Source organism: Aethalodelphis obliquidens, unplaced genomic scaffold, assembly GCF_003676395.1.
Source record: "Aethalodelphis obliquidens isolate GAN/ISIS:26980383/991018 unplaced genomic scaffold, ASM367639v1 scaffold27, whole genome shotgun sequence".
In the NCBI taxonomy this organism is placed as follows: Eukaryota; Metazoa; Chordata; class Mammalia; order Artiodactyla; family Delphinidae; genus Aethalodelphis; species Aethalodelphis obliquidens.
In genome coordinates this window covers 9,333,297-9,359,233 of record NW_020837971.1, presented here as the reverse complement: position 1 = coordinate 9,359,233, position 25,937 = coordinate 9,333,297, and the positions used below count along the sequence as shown (strand labels likewise).

Sequence of the window (25,937 nt, the reverse complement as noted above, 5' to 3'; positions counted from 1 at the left end):
AGTGTCATGTCTTACATTTAGGTCTTTAAACCATTTTGAGTTTATTTTTGTATATGGTGTGAGGGAATGTTCTAATCTCATTGATTTACATGTAGCTGTCCAGCTTTGCCAACACCACTTGTTGAAGAGACTCTTCTCCGTTGAATATTTTTCTTCTTTTGTCATAGATAAATTAACTGTGGGTGTGTGGGTTTATTTCTGGGCTCTGTATTCTATTCCTTTGATCTATGTGTCTGTTTTTGTGCCAGTACCATGCTGTTTGATCCTGTAACTTTGCAGTATAGTCTGAAGTCTGGAAGCGTTATTCCACCCTTTGTTCTTTTTTCTCAGGATTGCTTTCCAAGTCTGGGTCTTCTGTGGTTCCATGTAAATTTTAGGATTATTTGTTCTAGTTCTGTAAAAAATATGTCCTGGTTATTTTGGTGGGGATTGCATTAAATCTGTAGATTGCCTTGTGTAGTATGGCCATTTTTAACAATATTAATTCTTCCAATCCAAGAGCATGGGATATTTTCCCATATTTTGGAATCATCTTCAGTTTCCTTTATCAGTGCTTTATAGTTTTCAGTGTATGGATCTTTCACTTCCTTGGTAAAGTTTATTCCTAGGATTTTTTTTCCACAATTTTAAATGGGTGTGTTTTTTAACTTTCACTTTCTGATATTTCAGTTTTAGTGTATAGAAATGCAACAGATTTCTGTATACTAATCTTGTATTCTGCTACCTTGATGAGTTCATTTATTAGTTCTAACAGTTTTTGTGTGGAGACTTTAGGGTTCTCTATATACAATATCATGTCATCTGCAAGTAGTAACAGTTTTACTTCTTCCTTTCCAATTTGGATTCCTTTTATTTGTTTTTCTTCTCTGATTGCTGTGGCTAGGACTTCCAGTACTATGTTGAATAGAAGAAGTGAGAATAGACGTCTTTGTCTTGTTCCTGAATTTAGCAGGAAGGCTTTCAGCTTTTCACCATTGAGTATTATGTTGGCTGTAGGTTGGTTGTAAATGACCTTTACTCTCCTGAGATATGTTCCCTTTCTTCCCACTTTGGTGAATGTTTTTATTATGAATGGATGTTGATTTTTGTCAAATGCTTTTCCTGCGTCTATTGAGATGATCATGTGGTTTTTGTCTTTTTGTTAATGTTCTGAATCACCCTGATTTGCATATGGTGAACATTCTTGTGACCCTGGAATAAATACAACTTGATTATGGTGTATGATCCTTTTTATGTATTGTTGGATTCGGTTTGCTAATATTTTGTTGAGGATTTTTGCATCTATATCCATCAGAGATACAGGCCGGTAATTTTACTTCTTTGGAATGTCTTTGTCTGGTTTTGGTATCAGGGTGATGATGGCCTCAGTAACTTTGGGAGTGTTCCCTCCTTTCAATTTTTTGGAATAGTTTTGAGAAGGATAGGTATAAGTTCTTATTTACGTGTTTGATAGAATTCCCCAGTGAAGCCATCCAGTCCTGGACTTTGTTTGCAGGGAGTTTGTTTGTTTGTTTGTTTTTACAGATTCTGTCTCACTTTTAGTAATTGGTCTGTTCATGTTATCTATTTCTTCTTGACTCAGTGTTTGCAGGCTGCATGTTTCTAGAACCTTTCCATTTCTTGCAGCTTGTCCAATTTGTTGGCATATAGCTGTTCATAGTATTCTCTTATGATATTTTGTATCAGTGGTATTAGTTGGTATTTTTCCTCTTTCTTATTTTATTTGGGTTCTCTCTCTTCTTAGTGAGCCTGGCTAGAGGTTTGTCAATTTTATTTATCTTTTCAAAAAACCAGCTCTTGTTTTTATTGATCTTTTCTACTCTTTTTTTTTTTTTTTTTTTTTTTGCAGTATGTGGGCCTCTCACTGTTGTGGACTCTCTCGCAGTGGAGCACAGGCTCCAGATGCGCAGGCTCAGCGGCCATGGCTCACGGGCCTAGCCGCTCCGTGGCATGTGGGATCTTCCTGGACCAGGGCACGAACCCGCGTCCCCTGCATCAAGCAGGTGGACTCTCAACCACTGTGCCACCAGGGAAGCCCCTCTACTCTTTTTGATCTCTGTTTTATTTCCTTTCTGATCTTTATTATTTCCTTCCTTCTGCTGAATTTGGGCTTTGTTTGTTTTCTGATTCTTTTAGATGGTAAGTTAGGTTATTTATTTGTGATTTTTCTTGTTTCTTGAGGAAGGTGTGAATCGCTCTGAACTTCTCTCTTAGAACTGCTTTTGCTGTGTCCCATGGATTTTGTACAATTGTGTTTTCATTTTCATTTTTCTTAAGGTATTTTCTGATTTCTTCTTTGATTTCATCGTTGACCCATTGGTTTTTTTAGTAATGTACAGTTTAGTCTCCACGTGTTTGTTCTTTCCTTGTTTTTCTTTCTGTAGTTGATTTCTAATTTCATACCATTGTGGTCAGAAAAGTTGCTTGAAATAATTTCTATCCTCTAAAATTTGTTGAGGCTTGTTTTCTGACCTAGTATGTGATCTATCCTAGAGAATGTTCTATGCATGCTTGAGAAAAATGTATATTCTGCTTTTTTTGGATGTTGTGTCCTGGACATATCAATGAAATCCAACTTATCTATTATGTCATTTAGGACCTCTGTTGCCTTATTGATTTTCTGCCTGGATATCCATTGATGCCAGTGGAGTGTTAAAGTCTCCTACTATTATTGTATTATTGTCAGTTTCTCTTTTTATGTCTGTTAGTATTTGCCTTATAGATTTAGGGGCTCTATATTGGGTGCATATATGTCAATGAATGTAATATCCTCTTCTTGTATTGATCCCTTTCTTACTCTATAGTACTCTTCTTTGTCTTTCTTTATAGCCTTTGTTTTAAAGTCTGTTTTGTCTGATATGAGTATTGCTTCCCCACTTTCTTGTTGTTTCCATTTGCATGAAATATCTTTTTCCATCCCCTGACTTTCAGTCTGTGCATGTCTTTCGCCTGAAGTGAGTCTTTTGTAGGCGGAATATTCCAGGTTCTTTTTTTTTTTAATCCAATCTGCTGCTCTGTGACTTTTGATCAGAGCATTTATTCTATTGATATTTAAAGTAATTGTTAATAGGTATGTATTTATTGCCATTTTAAGCCTTGTTTTCCAGCTGTTTCTGTAGTTCTTCTTTGTTCATTTCTTCTTCTTTTCATTTTTCCTTTTGTATTTTGATGATTTTCTTTTGTAGTATGCTTGAGTTCCTTTTTTGTTTGTTTTTTTTGTTTGTTTTGTGAACCTTTTGTACGTTGTTTTTTTTTTTTTTCCACTTACTTTTGTACGTTTTTGATTTGTTGTTACCATGGAGTTCAAGTACGTTGATCCGTAACTAAATCAGTTTGCTTTAAACTGATAGTCATTCAAGTTCAAACACATTCTAAAAGACCTACATTTTTATATTCCCCTCCCCCAAATTTTGTGACTTTTATGTCCTTTTTTTAAGTCTTCATGCTTATCCTTTTACTTTTCATTGTAGTTACAATCACTTTTACAGTTTTTTTTTTTTACTGTGTACTGGCTTATTTAAGTGATTTTTCAGTCCTTACTATATTTGCCTTTTCCTATTGTGATTTTCCCTTTTCTGTAGGTTCTTGTCTATTTTCTATTTAGAGAAGATGCTTTTGTATTTCTTTTAGGGTAGGTTTAGTATTGCTGAATTTTCTTAGTTTTTGCTTGTCTGAGAAATTCTTTGTCTCTCCTTTTATTCTAAATGATAATCTTGGGACTTCCCCAGTGGTCCAGTGGTTAAGACTCTGTGTTTCCACTGAAGGGAGCGTGAGGTCTATCCCTGGTCAGGGAACTAATATCTTGTGTGCTGTGCATGGCATGGCAAAAAAAAAAAAAGAAAAGAAAAGATAATCTTGCTGGGTAGAGTATCCTAGGTAGAAGGCTTTTCCCTTTCAGGACTTTGAGTATATCATGCCACTGTCTTCTCGCTTGCAAAGTTTTTGCAGAGAAATCAGCTGACAGCCTTATGGGGGGGTTCCCTTGTAAAGGACTCTTTTTCTCTTGCTGTCTTTAGAATCCTCTCTTTATTTTTTACTTTTGCCATTTTAATTATGATACAGCTTGTTGTGAGTCTGTTTTGACTCATCTTGTTTGGGACCCTCTGCACTTCCTGTACCTGGATATCTGTTTCCTTCTTTAGTGTTGGGATGTTTCCAGCCATAATTTCTTTAAATACATTTTTGATCCTCCCTTCTTCTTCTGGAACCCCTATTATGCATAGCTTGGCATTTATGTCATCCCATAGATCTCACACATTGCTTTCTTTTTTTTTTTTCCATTTGTGTTTCTGTCTGCTATTCTGACTGGGTGATTTCCATTATTCTATCTTACAGTTAGATCACTTATTTATTTGTTTATTTGTTTGTTTTGTCCGCACCATGTAGCTTGTAGGATCTTACTTCCCCAACCAGGGATTGAACCCCAAGGGCCATGGCAGTGAAAGTGCTGTGTCCTAACCACTGAACCACCAGGGCATTCCCCACTTATGCTCTTTTATGTCATTTATTTGGCTGTTCATTACTTCTAGATTGCTTTTTATCTTGGAAATTGAATTATCTATCTTTGATTGTTTCATCTTTGTAGTTTCTAGTTCCTTGTTACAGTGATCTGCGTTTCTGTCGATAATCTTTCTTAATTCAGTTAGCATTTTTATTACCACCTTTTTGAACTCATGGTCTGGTAGACTGGTGAGCTCTGTTTTATTATCTGTTTTTTCAGGGTATATCTCTTACTCTTTTAATTGGGAGTAGTTCCTTTGCCTTTTCATTTTAACTTTCTGTCTCAGTGAATTTAGGAGAAACAGTTATCTATCATGGTCTTGAAGAGGTGTTTTTATGAGGGAGCTTTCTGTGTAGACGTGTATGTCCAGTGTCTTTGGTGCGAGGGCTAGTTTTGATAGAGACACCAGTCATGTCCTTCCTCAAGGTGTGCTGGTTGTTATCACCTTGATAGGGAAGGGGTGTGGTTGATGTTAGGGGATCTAAAACCTGTGAAGTGGGATGTCCCCTCTGCTTTGTGGCTCTCACCATCCTGTCAGGTGCAGGATCTGCTTCCCAGTTGTTGGAGTAGAAGCTCTGAGAATCAGGCTGGATCATGTTCCTTTCCCCTTTAGTGCCTGTCCTGCTCCAAAGGAGCAAGTGAAGCAAGTAAAGCCCCTTCACTCACGGAGAGTCTAAGTACCACCTGTGTAGGTGTCTGTGGTTCTGTTCACATGCAGCTCACGTTTGCATCCCTTCCCCTGTTGTATTCGTCCCAGATCTAGTTGAGGTCTTTGGTGTGGAGTGGGCAGGGCTGGAGAGTTCTCTAGGCTGGGACTGGGGTTTCAGGCATTGTGACTGCAGGCATTGAGGTGGCCGTGCTGCTGCCAGAGATCTAGATTGCCTCGGTGGCTGTCTTCTCCCAAGACCTATCTGCCCCAGATCCCGTGCTAAGCTGCAATGTGGAGTGTGGTGGGGACTGGAGCATTCACTCTGGTGGGAGATGAACCATGGCATGTTTGCAGCACCACCTGAGCGTGCATTGACCGTAGCCGCCACCCGCCCCACCTGGATCACATCCCAGGCCCTCCGACCCGGCCCCACCACCTGTCTGTGCGTAGCTAGACGAGGACCCGGTTGGCTGAGATCTTGTACCAAGCTGTGGTGTGGTAGGGCTGAGGTGTTTGCCTCGTCCGGATTAGAGAGTGTGGCAAGGCAGCAGCCTCCAGTGCAAGGCTCTCTCTGTCCTGACTCGTGGCAAGCCATCATGTGCGTGCTCCTTGTGAGTAGAGTCTAGGCATCTCCAGCCCTTCATCTGTCCCAGGGACCTCCCAGCAGCCAAGGGGGGTTGTCCTCCTCTGTGCAGGACCTTGGGACTCTGATTCCCAGATTGTGGCCTGTCCTGCTTGCTCCCCAGGGTGGGTGAGTGCCTGTGTGGACCTTTTCTTCCTCTCAGATCCCTCTCACGGGTGGGAGTCTCAGCCCTATGCCTTTTTCTGTCCTACCCAGTTACGTGGAGATCTTTCTTGCAGCTTCGGTGGTATAGGAGTTCTTTTGCCAGTTTCCACTTAGTTGTCTGTGAGAATTGTTCCACCTGTATAGTATTTTTGCTATGTTTTTGTAGGGGTCGTAATGAGCTACACGCCCTCCTATTCCACCATTTTGATAATAATCCAGCTTTATATATCTTTTTCTGTCTTTTCCCTTTTAACTTATTTGTGTCTTCATGTTTTTCATGAGTTTTTTAATAGGCTATCTATAGTCCTTTTTTTAATCCAGTTTTATAATCTCTGCATCATATTTAGGATGTTTAGGCAGTTTAGATTTCATTGCATTATTGATGTGATTATATTTAATGCTACCATCTTGCTATTCCGTTTGTATCATCTTTTCATTGCTTCTCATTTTCTCTTCTGCTTTCTTTTGGAGTGTTTTTGATGACTACGGTTTACCTCATTTGTTGGCTTATTAGCTGTAAAGCTGTTTGTGTTATGTTTATTTGTTACTTTAAGTTTTTATAATAAACATATTTAAATTATCAAAGTTTATCTTCCATGTATTCTAAGAGGAAACTCCTCTTGGTCATGATGTATTATTATTTTTATATATTACTAGATCCTATTTGCTAAAATTTGGTGAGGATTTTTGCATCTGTGCTTTTAAGGGAGATGGTTCTGTAGTTTTGTTTGTTTGCTAATATCTTTGTTTTTTTAGTAGGTAATCAGATTTGCTAATATTTTGAGGATTTCTGTGTCTATACTCTTGAGAGAGAATGTTTGCAGCTTTTTTTTTTGATCTAGTTTTGAGAAGTGTTCCTTCTTCCATTGTGTAGTATTGGATTGTTTCTTTTTTCCATGATAGTGAGACCATCTGGGTTTGTAGATTTCTAATTCAGAATGTTTTGAATTACAAATTCAGTTTCTTTAATAGTTATATTTTCAGGTCATCTTGTATGAGTTCTGATAATTTCTTCTAAGTTGTAGAGCTATTCAAAGTATTCCATTATACTTCTAATGCTGTGAGTTCTGTAGTGGTATCATGTTTTTCACTCCTGTAATTGGTAATTTGTCTTCTATGCTTTTTCTTTCTTGGTCTTTCTGGGGGTTTATTAATTTTATTGATACTTGCAAAGAGTCTACTTTTGGTTTGATTGGTTTTCTGTTATTTTTGTTTTCAATTTCATTGATTTTCTGATATCTTTTTTAGTCCCTTTCTTCAGCTTGTTTTGGGTTTATTTTGCTTTTTTTCTATTTTCTTGAGGCAATAGCTTGCATTATTGAGACCTTTTTTTCCCCTAATAACACATCTTTTTCTAAGAATGCATCTAGTGTTATTAAATTTCTTCCAACTCCCGCCTTGGTTGAATCCCACAGATTTCGATGTTGTTTTTTCATCTTCGTTCAGTTCAATATTTCTAAAAAAATTTCCTTTGAGATCTTTTGTGATCCACTGATTATCTGGAAATGTGTTGTTTAATTTTGAAATGTTTAGAAAATTTATAGGTATTTTTCTATTGCTGATTCTTAGTTTGATTCTATTATGATCAATTGAATTGTATGATTTCATTTCTTTTAAATGTAAGTTGTTTGTTTTGTGACCTAGGACATCCTCTGTCTTGGTTAACGTTCCGTGTGTAGTTGAACAGAATGTATATTCTGTTTTTGTTGAGTGGAGTGCTCTGTTGATGTCAACTAGTTTCCCTTGTTTTATGGTGGTCATTTTTTCTATTCCTTGTTGATTTTATCTAGTGCTTCTCAGTTGTTGAGGGAGGGGTATTGACTCCTGGTTAGATAATGTTTGGAAGGTAGGCACTAAATATAGCATCTGAATTATCTTCCTGGAGGGGAAAAAGGTTGGTTTTATATAAATCCATGTTTTAAAATTATAATGTCATAGCAACAGCACCATGGTTAGAAAGTCAAGGGAAGGGGGAAAAAAACACAAAACCCAACTGTGCCCAAAGGAAAGATAGAAAATACACTGTCTTCTTCTTTTTTTCTGTATTTATCTATGGCCCTGGGCAATTTTTTTGTGCTTGCTGGAAAAAAGAGTAAGACTTAGGAAAGGAAAACTAATCCCCTTTTTTAATAGTAAGGTTTTTCCCCACCCTAAAGTGAGAGCCAGAAAAAAAAATAAGGCTTTTGATGCTAAATTTTCACAAAGCTTTGAAGAACAAGCTCAGCCCTGAGACTTTGGACTTGAAGTATAAAGATTTCACACAAAGGAGTTTACTTAAGCCTGAGGCTTATTTTATGCATAGTTTAAGCAGTAGTATCAACTAAGGATTGGTTAGAAAAGTACAAATTTTACCTTTATGTTTTTTGGGTTTTTTTTTTTTTTTTTGTAATACTGAACTCCTAAAGATTATGTTTTTCAAGGCCCCTTTCCCTTCCTCCCTCCATTAAAAAAAAAGGGGGGGTTAGTAACTAATACCCCATTTATGAAAATAAGAAACTACTTAACATGCGTTTGGTGGTTTACAAAACGTTCTTCATACATATTATCTCATTTGATCCATACAACCCTGTGTGATTTGTAACACAGGTTTTTTATTGTTTACTTATGGAATCTCAGAAAGGTTAAGTGATTTTTCTCAGGTCATAGAATTGAGTAGAATAAAGTTCAGGTATTCTCATTCCTAACTCAGCCTTCTTTCTGTGATATTCTGCCTTTGAAAGGATATACCTGTTTTCTTGAATAGAATTGACTTTAAGTAAATGCTATTTTTATTGATGTTATAAGTGCTCCAGTAATCATGTACTATTATTTTACGTAAGGATAAATTTCAAAGATTATCAGAAAGCTTTAATAGATTTTCAGACATTGACTTAATCCTGAATTTTCTCTTACATGAACTTGTTTTTTTAACGTTCGTTTGATTAGTTACCCACTGATAACTATAAATTCTTTATATGTTTTTAATGGTAATACCTTTAAGTGTTTAATTTACTTCAAATTACTTTTATTCTTTTTCTGATTTTATTTTTTCATTAGAAGACGTTAGAAAATGTATATATTAGTAGTTGTGAAATTTGTCTTATAGTTTGTTTGGTTAAGGAATTATTTTCCCCTGTAGTGGGAATAAGTATTTTATATTGTTTAAATTTTTTTTCTATGATTGGTTTTATATATTGTGAGATGCTTTTTAAAAATAATTTTTCCTATTTGTTTAGTTATATTTCGGTTATTATATATTAAAACCTTACCCCTTTTAAACCCGTTATTTTGTTCTCGATTCTCTATGTCATTTTTACTTTTGTGCAAATACCACATTACTTTTTAAAAAGTTTGCTTTATAATTTCATTATGTTTTTATTTATTTTATACATTATTGAAAGCACTGCAATTTTACAGAAACATTTTTCTTGAAGATATTTTTTCCTATAGGCTGTTTTCTCATCAGATTCAAGATATCTACTTGAATATGATTAAAGTATGTCAAATATAAACAAACATTTTACACCTAGAATAAGAAAATGAAAATCAGTATGTATATGTAGTTGTCATTATTGAAGTTTTCTTGGGGTTTTTGACTTTTACTTTTTCTCTAACTTTATGTGTTTTCTAAGGTTTCTTTAGTGAAACAGTTTTTTTTTTTTTTTTTTTAATGAGCTGGGAGGGGAATATTTAAAATAACCCTATCTTAGACTTAGCCATTTGTTACAGACAACAAATAAGTATTCTGTGATGATGATGGTGTTGTTTTTATGATGATGGTGATGATGATACCTTCAGTAACTGGACACTTAGATCTCGTAGATTGGGTGAATTAATTTTATCAATATTGTAACCCTGTGGCATCCATGTTGTTTGGTGATGTTTTGTGGTGGTGGTTTGTTTTGTCTTCATTTACATTTGTTATTGAGCTCAGTATTGTCTAGGAACTGTGTTTTTATAAAACATATGATAAGGTGGCAAGGAAGATTGATGTTGCAGAACAAGTTAAAATGTAGTTGTTGTGATAAGCCCTGATCTTACAATATTATTTATTTTGATTTAAGGTAAACTTTTTGTTGAATGGATTCTACAATGACAGCTTTGCTCTCCAGATTATTATTCATCAGTTTGCCAGATAAGCCTTTATAAATCACAGACTTACATTTTGCTGTTTGCTTTTGTAAAAGACAGGCTTTAGTCTGAAGTTTCTAAATAATCAGGGCTGTGTAGAAAAATCAGATGTGGAGCTTTTAGATAACATAACTGTATGAATGTATTCTGGAAATGGCCTTAGGAAGTAATGTATAAATAAATAACTAAAAATGAACAAACCAACAGACTGGGAAAATACTCATAGCAAATATGATAGGTAAACAGTGAATATTATCGTATAATTAATATAAAGTGATATAAAAATGATGTAGAGATTATCAAAAGGAGATACAGATAGTAAAAGTTATTCAGCCTCATCATTTAAAAATTCATGTCAGACCCTCAATAAGAACATACTTCTAGCAGTGTATAAAATATTCAATACAGGAATAACATCCAGTGCTATCCATGGTTAAGTAACTCCCATAGATTATTAGGAAAATGTTTAAAGTAGTATAGTCATTTTGAAAAGTAGTTTGATAATTTGTATCAATAAGCTTAAAATTGTTACTTTGATCTGGTAATTCTGCTTTGTTTCCCAAGGAAATAATTATAGATATTTAAAATTCTTATATGTATTTATGATAAATATTCCATTTAGGCAGATGGTTAAGTAATTTTTGTTCATTTATTTGATGAAATACTGTCAAAAGCATATTTATAAGTACTATCATAGTATGGGTGAATGCTTATAACATTGTTAATAAAGAAGACATTGTAAATAAGTATAATTACAGATAAAAACATAAACAAAATAACTCGTGGGTAGTTTAAAAAGTAGGGTAAGAATTTAAAGGAATATAGTAGATACAAACAAGATTTTGAGTATTTTAGGAATATCTGAAGGTTGCTTGAGATTTCTCTGAGGCGCTTATCTGCATTGTGCTCTTTGCAAAGTCAGTGTGTAGGAGGGAGTCACTTTCTTCAGTGTAGCCAGCTGCCCAGTCCCTGTATGTCAATTTTTGCTTTTTCTGCTCTTTCTCACATAAATATCTAGGGGGAGGATATATGCTGTTTTGGAACTACTTGAGAATTTGAAGATTCACAAATTTGTGAGACATATTCACATGTATTCCAATAATCCACTTGGCAGTTGTTGCCTCTGTGTTGTGGGTTATATAATTTCCCTTCTTTGAAGTATTTTTCTGATTTTCAAAAATGAGCATGATATATATTTTTTTTATTTTTTGCGGTACGCAGGCCTCTCACTGTTGTGGCCTCTCCCGTTGCGGAGCACAGGCTCTGGACGCGCAGGTTCAGCGGCCATGGCTCACGGGCCCCGCCGCTCCGTGGCATGTGGGATCTTCCCGGACCGGGGCACAAACCCGTGTCCGCTGCATCGCCAGGCAGACTCTCAACCACTGCGCCATCAGGGAAGCCCTTCCCTTCTTTATTTTATTTTTTTATTTTTTTTTGCGGTACGCAGGCCTCTCACTGTTGTGGCCTCTCCCGTTGCGGAGCACAGGCTCCGGACGCGCAGGTTCAGCGGCCATGGCTCACAGGCCCAGCCGCTCCGCGGCATGTGGGATCTTCCCGGACCGGGGCGCGAACCCGTGTCCCCTGCATTGGCAGGCGGACTCTCAACCACTGCACCACCAGGGAAGCCCATGTATTTTAGTTATAAATAATTTTTATGCCATTGAGGTTTAGTTTGAAGACTAAAGGGAAAAAAAAGGGCAATCCTAGGAAATGATGCAGTAATCAATCACTGAGATCAAGTGACTGCTTGGGGCAAAGTGTAAGAAGTTTATTCTAAACTTTTAGTGATTTGAGACCAGGACAGTGAAAGTGGGGGAAATCAGAATGTATTTTTTAGTATCTTAAATTTCAAAATGGAGTACATTTGACCAAAAAAAAAAAAAAAAAAATTTGTTTATCTTACCCATCCTCTTGAAAAATTGTTTTAATTTTTAAATTTAATTGTATTAAACATTTTATTGGAGTATAGTTGATTTACAGTGGTTCAGGTGTACAGCATAGTGATTCAGTTATACACATACATATATATATATATATTCTTTTTCAGTTTCTTTTCCATTATAGGTTATTACAAGATATTGAATGTAGTTTCCTGCACTATACGGTAGCATCTTTTTATCTATTTTATATACAGTAGTGTGTATCTGTTAATCCCAAATTCCTAATTTATCCCCCCACTTTTCCCTTTGGTAACCATAAGTTTGTTTTCTATGTCTGTGAGTCTATTTTTGTTTTGGAAGTAAGTTCATTTGTATCTTTTTTTTAGATTCCACATATAAGTGATACCATGTGATATTTGTCTTTCTCTGTGTGACTTACTTCACTTAGTATGATAATCTCTAGGTCCATCCATGTTACTGCAAATGGCATTATTTCTTTTTTATGGCTGAAATTGTTTATATATACCACATCTTCTTTATCCATTCATCTGTTGACGGACGTTTAGGTTGCTTCCATGTCTTGGCTATTGTAAATAGTGCTTCTCTGAACATTGGGGTGCATCTATCTTTTTGAATTAGAGTTTTTTCTGGATATGTGCCCGGAGTAGAATTGCTGGGTCATATAGTGAGTCTGTTTTTAGCTTTTTAAGTAATATCCATACGGTTCTTCATAGTGGCTGCACCAGTTTACATTCCCACCAACAGTGTAGGAGGGTTCCCTTTTGTCCACACCCTCTCCAACCTTTAATATTTGTAGACTTTTTGATGATAGCTATTCTGACTAGTGTGAGGTGATACCTCATTGTGTTGCTGATTTGCATTTCTTTAATAATTAGTGGTGTTGAACATCTTTTCATGTGCCTGTTGGCCATGTGTATGTCTTCAGAGAAATGTCAGTTTAGGTCTTGATCATTACCACAACTTAGGTTAAACATAATTTTCTCAAAATTTTCTGAAAAGTAAAATTTAAAAATCAGATTAAAAAGATTTTCTCTGGATTATAATCCACCCTACATTTACATGATAGATTGGTGTATAAAGTACTTTGGTATTCATGAATTTATTTTGATTCTGATGATAAGAGTTATGTAGGGTGTGAATTATAAATTATTGTCATTTTACAGATGAAAAAAATTGAGACTCAGGGTATATCACATGATTATGATCACCTAGTGAGTAAATTATGAGGCTGAATGTAAACTCAAATGATTTAAAGGCATTTTCAGTACTCTTCCCACTGTAGAAAGCTGTAAGTCCCTTTAGATAGACACATTTAAAAATGCTTATGGTTGAAGGACAGTTGGCAATAACCACTATTAGATGCCCTTTACATTGTTTCCTTCTGTCCTCTAGTGTAGAACTAACTATACTGTGTGCAATCAGCAGATATTTGAGTGCTAAGTGGTTAGTTAGCATTGTACTGGATGCTTTAATGTAGTTTCACCTAGGCAGTGCGTTGTGACCCAGCTGAAGAAAAATATGACAATATGTAAGTGCTAGGGATATATTTTAAGACTTAAAATTTAAAAATTCTAATTAGAGAATATAGTGAAAAACACACTTGATATTCTGTTGAGTAACTGGAAAACAGTCATCTTCTATCTAAATCATTTTTGTTTTTTAGAAACAATTTTTCTTGTTAAAATAGAAAATACGTTTTTTAGAACTGTGTCTAAGATGGATAATGAAACCTTGACCTTCATTTGTAGCATTTTAGTTATCTCAGATATGTCTAAGATTAAATACATTTCTCAAAATCTAAATGTGCAGAGACAACTGTTGTTAACTTCTTGGTGGATACCTTTTCACACTTCTTGCTCTGTGTATATAATTCTCTAAGTAGAATATGTATAATTCTATGAATAGAGTTATAATTCTGTAAACTAAATTCTATAATTCTACTTATAGAAAATAAAGTTTATAGAATTATATAGTATATAATCATATTTTATATGTAATTATATAAATGGAGTTAAGTTCTTTGTGTAATTTTTTTCATTCAGTCATATCATGAAAATCCTTCAATGGAAGTAAGTAAATTAGGTCTATTGTGTGATCATGTAAAGTGGTAGCGTGCTAAAGTTTTTTCATAATTAATTTATCATTGTCCAAGTGGTGGACATTTGTTTCAAAAGTTTTTTTATTATAGAATAATTTTTAAAACTGTCCTGCAACTTGAGAAATTTCTAAGATCATCAGGATCTTTATTTATATTAAATTTGGCACATTTTTTTGGTAACTTGTTGACATTACTTTGAATTTATAATAATCATAATTCTACTCTTGCTTTACCAACTCTGTAATGTTTGGAACTTTTTGCTCCAGAGTAAAGTTACTTATTAAGTAGAAAATGTTTGGGTAACTATGTTTTTTAAAATACAGATTTTGAAAGGGAATAGTGTTCAACAGCAATTCTATAATATTTCAAAGAAGTTAGACATGATGTTTTGATACCTTGATATTTATTCAATATTGAAATGTGTGTATTTTTTTAAATAGATTATCTTTCTCAAGGAATAGATCTTGCTGGAATAGAAGTAATAGAAAATGATCTACTTTTTGTTGCGAGAGCTCGACTTGAAGTAGAAAATCAAGCTAAGCGCCTCCTGGAGCAGGGTGTGGAGACTCAGGTAATACAAATAATGTCACTTTTTTAATGTGAAAAATGTGTCATAATACAGATGAACATTTGATTTTGTATTGAAAAAAGTAATGTATATCCTTATTTTATCACTGAAGAACTATGTCTACAATTTGAATTGGAGAGTAGGGCATAAAATAAGTACAAGGAAAATTTTTTAAATATATATTTACTTAATTCTACTGAAAATGGATTCTAAGATTTCTAATGTAAAATGTATATAATATGAAATATATTTTAATATAATGTGTATATGTAGATAGATAGTTAACAGATGTTGCGTAGGCTTCCTTTGTCCAAGTCACTGGTACTCATTTAAGCTTTTCAGCAACCCAGTAAGGATGGTATTACTGCTATTTCCATTTTACAAATGGGGAAACTGAGAGCTTAAATAATTGGTCGAAGATCACACATCCAATAAATGATGTAGTCTGGCAAACATTAAGTACTCTAACCCCAGAACCTTGCACCCTGAATAATCACTGTGCCAGAATTTTTTTTTTAGAAATTGACTCGAGATTTCTCCTAAGATATCATTTTCCTGATGCTTAATTTTCTGAATTACAAGAAACCTAGAGGTGTTGATGTAGTAGAATCAACAAATTAGATATAAATCTCAGTTTTTCTACATTTGTATTGCACCCAGATATTTTCTCCATTTGTACTGGACCCAAATACCATTATTAGTATCCATTTTAAAATTCATATTCTTTAAACTAGGAATTTCATTTTGTGCATTTGTATTGGACAAAAACAGTTTTATAAATATTCAGTTCTTTAAGTAGTCTCTGAATCAGGAAGGTATTTATTTGACTTCCAGTTCTTAACTGTTGTAATTAAAAATAACTGAATGTCAGTTACTGTTTTGAATGAACTTTTAAAGTTGATTATCATATATATAATGAAAAGTGAACAAATTATAGACATACACGTAGAATGAAATATCGCAGTGTGAACACACCTGTGAAATTAAAACCCAGGTCAAGAAATAGGACGTTACCAGCATTCCTGGAGTCTCTTCACTCCCTCTCACAATCACTCCTCTCTCTTTCTTTCCCAAAGGTAGCTTTTATTCTAATGCTAGAGTTTAGTTTTATCTGCTGCCAATCATGTTTTAACTCGCAGTCTCACTGTGAAGATAAAATGCTTATACTGTTTAAAAATAAGATACTTGTCTACATCAAATAATAGAGGAAATTTTATTCTCAAAGAAATATTTAAGGAATTCCAAGTCAATTTTGAATTAACATGAATATTTCTATAGAAAATGGCTTTAGCCCAGCTCATTTAGTTGCAGGAAAGGAAACAAGTAACATTTCAGAAAGTGCAGCATCACAAGATTTTTGTATTTGTCTAATGTTCCTATTATCACTACATTAGAGATTTAAAACTTTATAAATACTGTTTAGTATTTTTTTACCTGTGAAGTTTTTATTGCTATGTATGTATGTATATGTATGCATATATCTTTAATTTATGCAATTCTTAATAATTTACTGTATTTTAGAGTCATGGAAATGAAAACTAATAATGGCAGAAAGGAGACAATATCACAGTTTGTAGAACTAAAATACTATTTTTAATAGAGATGGGGCATTTTAACACAAAGAAGTGGTTACTTTTAAAGGCTTATTTTTTATTGTATTCTCATATATTTAAAGTGGGAAAATATTTTCTAGGATAGTTGTGCCTAAGCAAACTTATTTTAGGTATGTTGCTATTTTGTGTACATTTTTTTAATATAAATTTATTTATTTTATTTTACTTGGCTGTGTTGGGTCTTCGCTGCTGCGCGCAGGCTTTCTCTAGTGCGGCGAGTGGGGGCTGCTCTTCGTTGTGGTGTGCAGGCTTCTCATTGCAGTGGCTTCTCTTTTTGCGGAGCATGGGCTCTAGGTGCGCGGGTTTCAGTAGTTGTGGCACACGTGCTCAGTAGTTGTGGCGCACAGGCTTAGGTGCTCCGCGGCAGGTGGGATCTTCCCAGATCAGGGATGGAACTTGTGTCCCCTGCATTGGCAGGCAGATTCTTAACCACTGCGCCACCAGGGAAGTCCCATGTGTACATTTTAATAGTTGTCAAATATGACTTTGCTTCAGTTTTTAACTCATAGTGAAATTAAACTGTTAAACTTTTAAGGAACGAATATTCCCTAAATATTGATAGTGTTATATTTTCAGACTCTAAAGTTAGTCAAAAGATTATTTAAGTTGGTGACTGTTGTTGTTTAGCCAGTGGCCTGTATGTAATCTATGAAATTGTTAGAAAGGTAAAGAAGAAAAAAATCTAAAATATTGTGTGTCTACATGGGTAAGTGTGAAATGGTCTGCGTAGAACCAGGGAGCTTTAATTTTGTTGTATGTTTCAGGCTGGTTTAGAGTAAAGTAGATTCTGCTCAGTGGATGGGAATATTGTCTCTGTAAGGCTGCATATATTATCATAGTTTGTTGACATTAGCCATTAATATTTTCCAATTCCTTAGTCTCGTTAAATTCCATAGGTATAACGTAACCTTCTGAGTATAACTTGACTTCCTCCATAATTTTCCAAAAGGGAGATTTGCCAATATTAACATTCTGGTTCACTTCACAATTTTAACAATATTTATCATGTGTAAATTGATATTCGTGTTTATAACATCATTTATTTCTGAATTTAGTCATGTGTGTCTGTCTCCCTCAGACCTGGGTACTCTGCGTTATTTTCACAAAGTCAGGTTTCTGGCTTTGCAGAGCTGAGGAGATTAAACCCTTATCAGTAATGATGTCCCTGAGATAATGTTCTTGGGAAGCAGGATGTTTTAGTGGAAAGAGCCTGTGTTTTGGAGCCTCTTTCCTTTTCCTCTTAGAAAGCAACAAGTCAGAGGTGTCATCCAGCTGTGTCAGCAGGCAGTTTGGGAATTAAGGATGAAACTAACCTTTACTGAATGCCTCCTCTCTGCCAGGATTTTGTGTTAGTCACTTTACATTTGTTATCTCAGTCACAGTGACAAATATGTGAGGAAGATATAATTATCCACTTTTTATAGTTAAGGAAACAAAGGCCTGGAAAGGTTAAGAAATTAGCTGTAGATTACTCAGCTAGCAAGCAGTAGAGTCATGGTCTGGAGTGCTTGCTACCCCCCTTTCTTCAATAGAACCAAGCAGTTTATTCTAATTTTGTTAAATAATTACATTTTAAATCATTTGACAATTTGTGAAGCAATTTATATTGAGAAAGGAATTTTTAAAGTGTTAAAATTTCTTTGGGAAGCTTCCATGTGATGACTAATCTTAACCAGTTCCTCAAAATTTTTGTTTCTCTGGCCATCTTTCTTTTTTCCATTCTCTGAAATGACTGTTTTAGACTCTCCACTTTCCACTAACCTTACCCTCTCACCCCACATACCAACTAAGGCGGATGCCCTTAATTTCTGCTTCACAGAGGTGCCTCTCACATCACCTGTACGCTGGATCCCGTTTTCTTATCTTGTTTATATTTCTGTCTCTCATATCTTCATCCTGTGTCTTTTACTTTGTTTCTTCTCATCAACATGTAAATATACACCTTTTATGCCACTCTCCCCTGTGTTCTCTATTTCTCAGTCTCACAAGCTTTCTTTTAGTTTTTCACATGCCCATTTTCCTTCCTCCTTTAGGGCTTTCATGTTCTTTTTATGCCTGGAATACTCTTTCCACTTCCCATTAAAACAGATGCTGCAGCTTATATCTATTTGCTTCTCGAAATATATTCTCCCATTTATAAGAAATAATTGAAATAGTTAAATATATTGTTAATATTTATTATATATATCGACTAAAACAGTAGCATTTTAATTTTGAAGTAATATTGCATTCATGAAATATTACACAGTTTCATAGTTTATAGGCTCATAACCTGAATAGAGATGTTCAGTACACAAGGAACTTTTGAAAAATTAACATGTCCTTACTTGAATTTAGTAATCAACTTCTGACATTAATTTGGTTTCTCAAAAATATTAGTGATCTTCTTTTACTGAGTATATAGTTGGGACCGTCATTTTCAATATCAATTAATTGTAAAACTTAAATTTACTAAAAGAAAATGAGTGTAATTTCTTTTTGTAGCATTCTTTTTCCAAAACCAAAAATTTTTAAATAAATGCAGATAACTTGTTTTTGATCACTACTGTTTTTTCCCTAGTTAATTGCTTAAATGTGCTGTATTCATTTGTAGGTTTTAATAGCTTTTGTAGCCTTACAAAGTCTCCACTACAGTTTTACAAAATTTATATCTTGGAAGACATAAACTTAATAATTATTTAGATACTAAGGAACTGTTTTTTCTTCTTACAGTAGAAAATTATAAGTAAACTTCTGACTTCACAAAGCCTTATTAAGTTTATATGGAAAAGGTTTGTAGTGATACCACTGCTACTTTCTTTACACAATGTTTGGAAGGATTGATGACCCAGAGTTCATCTTCTGGTGAAGCATACCATTATCATCACATTAGAAAAACATTCGTCAATTCGACAGGCAGTGTTTGTCCCAAACATTGGGACCATCTGCAGCTCTTCCTTGATTCCTATTTCTCTTTTTTGCTGATCCTGAGAATCTTTCATTGAAAGAAGCCAGACAAAGAAAGAGAGAACCTTACAGTATTTTCAAGATCACAACAGACTCCATTACCTCAAGCTGTAACTAGCTTTCAAAAATAGGTGACAGAGATTTTGATCTGGATGAGTTCCTGCATCACCATAGATACCAGGCCCCCACAGTGAAATGATTACATTTTAATTAGAAAGATGGCTTTAACTTGTGAATTATAAGCTTTTCCAATAAACAAGTGCTGGGCTTTCTGGAGGTTCCAGGATGGAGGAAGATGATGTGCTTATATGTCTTTAAAAGTCAAGGAAGAGGGTCTTTCAGCTCTGTGCTGGACTGTAATTTCCCCTGTTGTAATTGTTGTCAGTACTGGGAGGCAAACATCCACGAACCTGCCTTTTCCCTAAGTCAGAAAGCCTCCTCTGTCAGGTCCACACAGAGTACAGGTGCTTATCAGTTGTCAGCTAAAAGTACCATGATAGCATGATCTAGACAGAGTCTCTCTAAGATGACAAAGTAGAATTGAAGTTCACTAAATAAATGTCTACATAGCATACAGGAAGTGATTATGATGTTATGAACCCTTTTTACTTTTGTAGTTAAAAATTCTGAATTGTTTTTAGCACAGAGAGGGTACCAATTCAAATGTGTTGTGTTGAAGATTTATGGAAGTTAAGCATTTTCTCAAACTTCAAAAGGGACTTCCTGGCTAAGTTGACTCTGTTGATTAGTTATGGTAGAGTTCAGCATGCAGCAAGTCTTTTGTGATCCTTTTCTTCTCTATGTGCCCAACAAACACCAATAGTAGACTCAATATCAGTTGATTTGTCAAGCTGAATATCTGCTTTAAGAGGTCTAGCTTTCCTATTGTTAGCTGCTAGTTTTCCTGGCTGGTCTCATGAATTCTACAATAGATCTCATCATTTGAATCTACAGAAACTCCTTTTGTATATTTGTTCCCAGTGTTTTTGCATTTACTAAATATAAAGTTCCAGTAATTTTTCAACTCTTGTACGAAGCATTTTTCCTGACACGCAATAAATACTTCCAGGGGATGGGTGAGATGGGTGAAGGGGGCCAAAAGATACAAACTTCTAGTTATAAAATAAATAAGTCATGAGGATATAATGTACAGCATGGCAACTATAGTTAATAGTACTGTGTTGTATGTTTGAAAGTTGCTAAGAGAATAGATCTTAAACGTGCTCACCACAAGAAAAAACATTTTTGTAGCAATGTGTGGTGAAAGATGTTAACTAGACTTATTGTGGTAGTCATTTTAAAATATATACAAATATCAAATCATTATGTTATATACCTGAAACTAATATAATGTTGTATGTAAATTATACCTCAATTAAAAAATATGTAAAGGGTGATTATAGTAAGAGCTCTTCAAGTTCCACAGATCTAAAAGTTTCATGTGTTGTCTTTATTTTACCAGCCTCAGTGGATAATTTGCCACCTGCCCCTCATCTGTTTGCTCTTATCACTGTTAGCTTTCCTTAGATTTTAAACTGATCATCTAAATGTTTTCCCTAAAGCTTAATTAGTCTTGTCTAGCATGTGCTTACTATTTTTTTAATATTTTTTTGAGTGGGAATTAATTTGAACTGTTATTTAACATTCTAAATCAAGGATTGGCAAAAGTACAGTCTGTGGACTGTTTCTGTATGGCTCAAGTACTAATTGTTTTTACATTTTTATATGGTTGGGGGAAAAAAATCGAAAGAGCAGTATACAGCAGAGACCATATGTATACTATGTGGCCGCCAAAGCCTAAAATATTTGCTATCTTGCCCTTTAAGGACATTAAATGTGTGCTTTAAATGGTTGTATTTTCTTCATGGTGGGCGCTTTACCATTTTCCTTCCTTCCATCTTTTCTTCCTCCCAGCACCATCTCCTCTTTTGCAATATTTTAATTATCATATGGTGTTTCTCTGTGTTTTTGTTTTATGCCAAATGTAAAGTGGTAATATTTTTCTTGTTTCTATATTATACAGTCATGTTATTTTCTTTCCTCTTTTTAAAATTAATTTATTTTATTTTTGGCTATGTTGGGTCTTCGTTGCTGCGCGCAGGCTTTCTCTACTTGTGGCAAGCGGGGGCTACTCTTCGTTGCAGTGCACGGGCTTCTCATTACGGTGGCTTCTCTTGTTGCAGAGCATGGGCTCTAGGCACGTGGGCTTCAGTAGTTGTGGCACACGGGCTTAGTAGTTGTGGCTCGTGGGCTCAGTAGTTGTGGCTTGTGGGCTCAGTAGTTGTGGCTCGCGGGCTCTAGAGCGCGGCTCAGTAGTTGTGGCACATGGGCTTAGTTGCTCCACGGCATGTGAGATCTTCCCGGACTAGGGCTCAAACCCGCGTCCCCTGCATTGGCAGGTGGATTCTTAACCACTGTGCCACCAGAGAAGCCCCAGTCATGTTATTTTCTTTTTCTTTGACATAGTCTCTTTCATGAACAATCCACAGTAACATTGGTTGCTTCGTTATTTTATTGCTATCTTGCAGTGTAGATTCACATCTAATTAACTGTCTGCTTTCAGCCTTAAGGTCTTTTGGTGTTATTGCTTTCCATAGTTTTTCAGGTCACTGAACTGTGAAAAATTTTTTCATCAACTGACTGAATTTCCATTGTATGTCATATAGAATTCTGTCACTACTCTTTGGTTAAAATTTGGTAATCACTCTTTAATCTATGTGTAAGTTGTTTTCCGTTTCTCAAAAATTCAGAACTTTTGTACTTGGTTAACTCTATTTTATTTTACTCAATTTAGATAATCTTATGTTGGCTTTTTATTAGAGTAGTAAATACTAAAATTTTTATTTTGTAGTTTGGAAAAAAATGAAGAACCAGGCAACCACTTTGCATCACTATGGATTAATTTGCATTGTCCATACTTTTATATAATTGGAGTCATACAGTGTGTTCTTTCTTGTGTGTGGCTCTATCCATTCAACATAGTTATTTTGAGATTGATTCATGTTCTGTATATTGGTAGTTTGGTCATATTTTTATTGGTAGTTAGCATTACATTATATTGAAGTACATTTATCTATTCACTTGTTGACAGGCATTTGGGTTATTTCCAGTTTAGGGATACTGCAGACAAAGCTGCTATGAGCAGATACATGGCTTTGTCTCAGCATGTTTCCTTTTTCTTGAGTAAATACCTAAGGCAAAGAATGGTTGGGTTTTTGCAAAGAATAATATGTTTACTTTTTATAGAGTCTGCTAGTTCCAAAGTGGTTCTGTCATTTCACATTCCCATATCAGTAGATTAGAATTTTTGTTCCTCTAGATCCTCACCAAAATTTGATGTTGTCAGTCTTTTAAATTTTAGCCGTTTTAATGGGGATATAGTAGATTCTCAGTGTAGTTTTAATTTGCCTTTTCTTGATTGCTTATGTGACCAACTTTTCAAATGCCTAATAGTGAAAGGTCTTTGCCTAACATTTAAAGACTTTATTGTCTTCTTATTGATTTGTAAGAATTCTTAATGTATTCTGGGTACCAGTCTTTTGTTATTAGTGTGAATTGTAAATATTTCCTCCCATCCTATGGCTTGCCTTTTTTTCTTTTAGCATTGCTATTGAGGTGTAATTTACATTTGTGCATTTAAGCATATAGTTTGATGAGTTTACTAAATTTATACATTTGTGCAACCATCTCACAACCCAGATTTTTTTTTAACTGCTATCACCACAAAACATTTCCCTCCTTCCTGTTTGCAGTCAGTTCTTCCTCCCACCCCCAAACCCAGGCAATCACTGATTTGCTTTCTGTCTATAGAGTTGCTGTTTTCTAAAAGTGTCATATAAATGGAACCGTGCAGTAGGTAATCTTACATATTTAGCTTCTTTCATTTAGCACAGTATTTTATTTAGGTTCATCTGTGTTGTTGCAAGTACAGATAGTCCTTTTTACTGCTGAGTAATGTTCCAGCCTATGGATCTACTCACTTTGTTTATGTCTTGATAGGTTGATGGACATTCAGTTGGTTACAGTTTTTGGCTATTAGGAATAATGCTGCCTTGTTTTCCCCCTTGAAATTGTCTTTTATTTTTATATTTTGGATCGTTTCTTGTTTCTTTTTAAAAATTTTTTAAAAATTGAAGTATAGTTGATTTATAATATATTGGTTTCAGGCATGCAACACAGTGATTCAATATTTTTATAGATTATACTCTATTTAAATGTATTGCAAAATAATGGCTATATTTCCCTGTTCTGTACAATGTATCTTTGTTGCTGTTTCTTGTTTCTTGATCAGTCCTGCTAGGCTTTTATTAACTTTATTAATTTTTTTCAAAAGACATCATCTTTTACGAAGAGGAAAATTTTTTAGTTTTGCTGAAGGCCGGTTTATCCATGTTTTCATATGCATGTTATATAAGAAATTTTTGCCTACCCTAAAGTTGGAAAGCTTTCCTCCTATGTTTTCCTTTAGAAGTTTATAATTTTATGTTTTAAGTTTAATTTTTATGTACAGTGTAAGGTTCATTTTTTCCTCATAGACATATTCAGTTGTTCGAGCACCTTTTATTGAAAAAGATTATTTTTTTCCTTCACTGAATTACTTCATTGTGAATTTGCATATATTTTGGCACCTTGAGAATAATTAATTCTCTGTCAGTTTTTCTCCTAATGGTTTTAATGTCTGTTGATGATTTTTGCCTAAATCTTTTTATTTTTTTCAACAGAGATTGTGAAGAAGTCATTTTCTATTTTTCTTATTAGTTTATATTTGCTAGCCGTGATTCTTATGTTAAGAGGAATTTTCACTCATTAATTAAGGATATTTGGTTACCCTGAACTGCAGTTCCTTTTTAAAATGATGAATAAATGTTTAAATTTTGCATTTTTTATTACCAATTTACAGAGTAATGAGTTTATATAAGTCACTACCCAAGGTAGCAAATGAGGCATACTTTTGTTCTCCTTTGTTTTTCTTTTTTAAAGTATTGTTATAGATTCATGTTTCCGTTCTTTTATTTTTAGAATTTTTTTTTTTTTGGATGTGGACCATTTTTAAAGTCTTTACTGAATTTGTTACAATATTGCTTTTGTTTTATGTTTTGGTTTTTTGGCTGCGAGGCATGTGGGATCTTAGCTCCCCCACCAGGGATCGAACCCACACCCCCTGCATTGGAAGGCAAAGTCTTAATCATTGGACCACCAGGGAAGTCCCTCATGTATTTTTTTTTTTTTTTTGCAGTACATAGGCCTCTCACTGTTGTGGCCTCTCCCGTTGCGGAGCACGGGCGCCAGACGCGCAGGCTCAGTGGCCATGGCTCACGGGCCTAGCTGCTCCGCGGCATGTGGGATCTTCCCAGACCGGGGCACGAACCCGTGTCCCTTGCATCGGCAGGCGGACTCTCAACCACTGCGCCACCAGGGAAACCCGCTCATATATTTTTATATATTGTGTTTTAATCAGTTTGGTGCTGGATGCGACTGCTAGTGCTATAACAACAAGCTAGACCAACAGTGGCTTAAATAGATAGGGATTTGTCTGGATGTGGGTGGTGCTAATATTGTTTCAGCCTACTTCACAAGCATGCAGGTCTTTCTTTCCATTCTGCCTTCCTTAGTGTCCCCTTGCTTGTCACGTCATGGTCACAAGATAGCTGTCACACTGCAGACACTAATCCGTGTTCACGGAGTGGAGATGGGGCAGTGCCAGCTGCCAGCCAAAAGGCAGCATTACAAAATCCTTTTTCAATATTGCTCCAGTGGACCTATCCTTATGTCTCATTGACCAGATATGGGTCTCATGGTAACCCCAACTGTCAGGAGGACTATGAAAGCAAGTATCTGGAAAGAGGAACAGATCTGTAAACATTGGCTTAAGCTACTCAAGAACTATTGCCTGTTGCAGTGCACACTGCCACCCCTGGAGAAAATTAGGATTTTAGTAATAAGAAAGAAGGAGGGAATGAATTTTAGGGAATACCTAATAATGCCTGCCATAAATATCTTTGGTAAAGCACAGAATGACTAGAATTATTATATTGCTTTATTTAAAAGTAAGCTATGGGCTTCCCTGGTGGCGTAATGGTTGAGAGTCTGCCTGCCGAGGCAGGGGATGCGGGTTCGTGCCCCAGTCCAGGGGGATCCCACATGCCACGGAGCGGGTGGGCCCGTGAGCCATGGCCGCTGAGCCTGCGCGTCCGGAACCTGTGCTCCGTAACGGGAGAGGCCACAACAGTGAGAGGCCTGCGTACCGCAAAAAAAAATAAATAAATAAGTAAGCCACATATATACATTTAAGTTAAAAATTTATATTGACAGAGTGAGATTTGGGTGCTTGAAACATTCATGTCTCATGATTACTTTTATTTTCCTATAAAATTCATTTTATTATTAAACACATTTTTAGTGTCCTTGAAATATTATCTGCTATTACCTTATAGGATGGGCATATTATTCTAAGTATTGGCATCATTTAAAAACTTTTACTTAATGCCAAACTGTAGATTCATATAGACTATGCTCTCCAGGTTCATTTTATAAAGAATTTGGAAGTTAAAAGAACCTTTTTCTGTATATTGATCATCTCTTTACCTTCTCCATTTTTTAGGCTCTTTGTGTTATTACTTCTTTTTTTTTGTAGAACCTTCCTCTTCCAATACATGTTCACTTTCATTCTTTTGTCTCCTTCTTTTTCTTTTTCCTCTCATTTTCCCCGTGCCTTTTTATAGCTCTTCTTTTTTTCTGCTGCTTTTCAAAAAGGGCTAGAATAA

At 35.2% G+C, this 25,937-nt stretch overlaps 1 protein-coding gene across 3 annotated transcripts in view; it reads left to right on the top strand.

Moving 5' to 3' along the window:
• COG5 (component of oligomeric golgi complex 5) overlaps positions 1-25,937 on the top strand; it is a 275,728-nt gene that overhangs the window by 117,017 nt on the left and 132,774 nt on the right. For 2 of the 3 annotated variants that reach the window (XM_027123901.1, XM_027123903.1), the window contains exon 7: positions 14,487-14,617. In XM_027123901.1, the coding sequence (XP_026979702.1) occupies positions 14,487-14,617 (131 nt within the window). The remainder of the gene's footprint in view (positions 1-14,486; positions 14,618-25,937) is intronic. The other variant, XM_027123902.1, reaches the window with a different exon arrangement.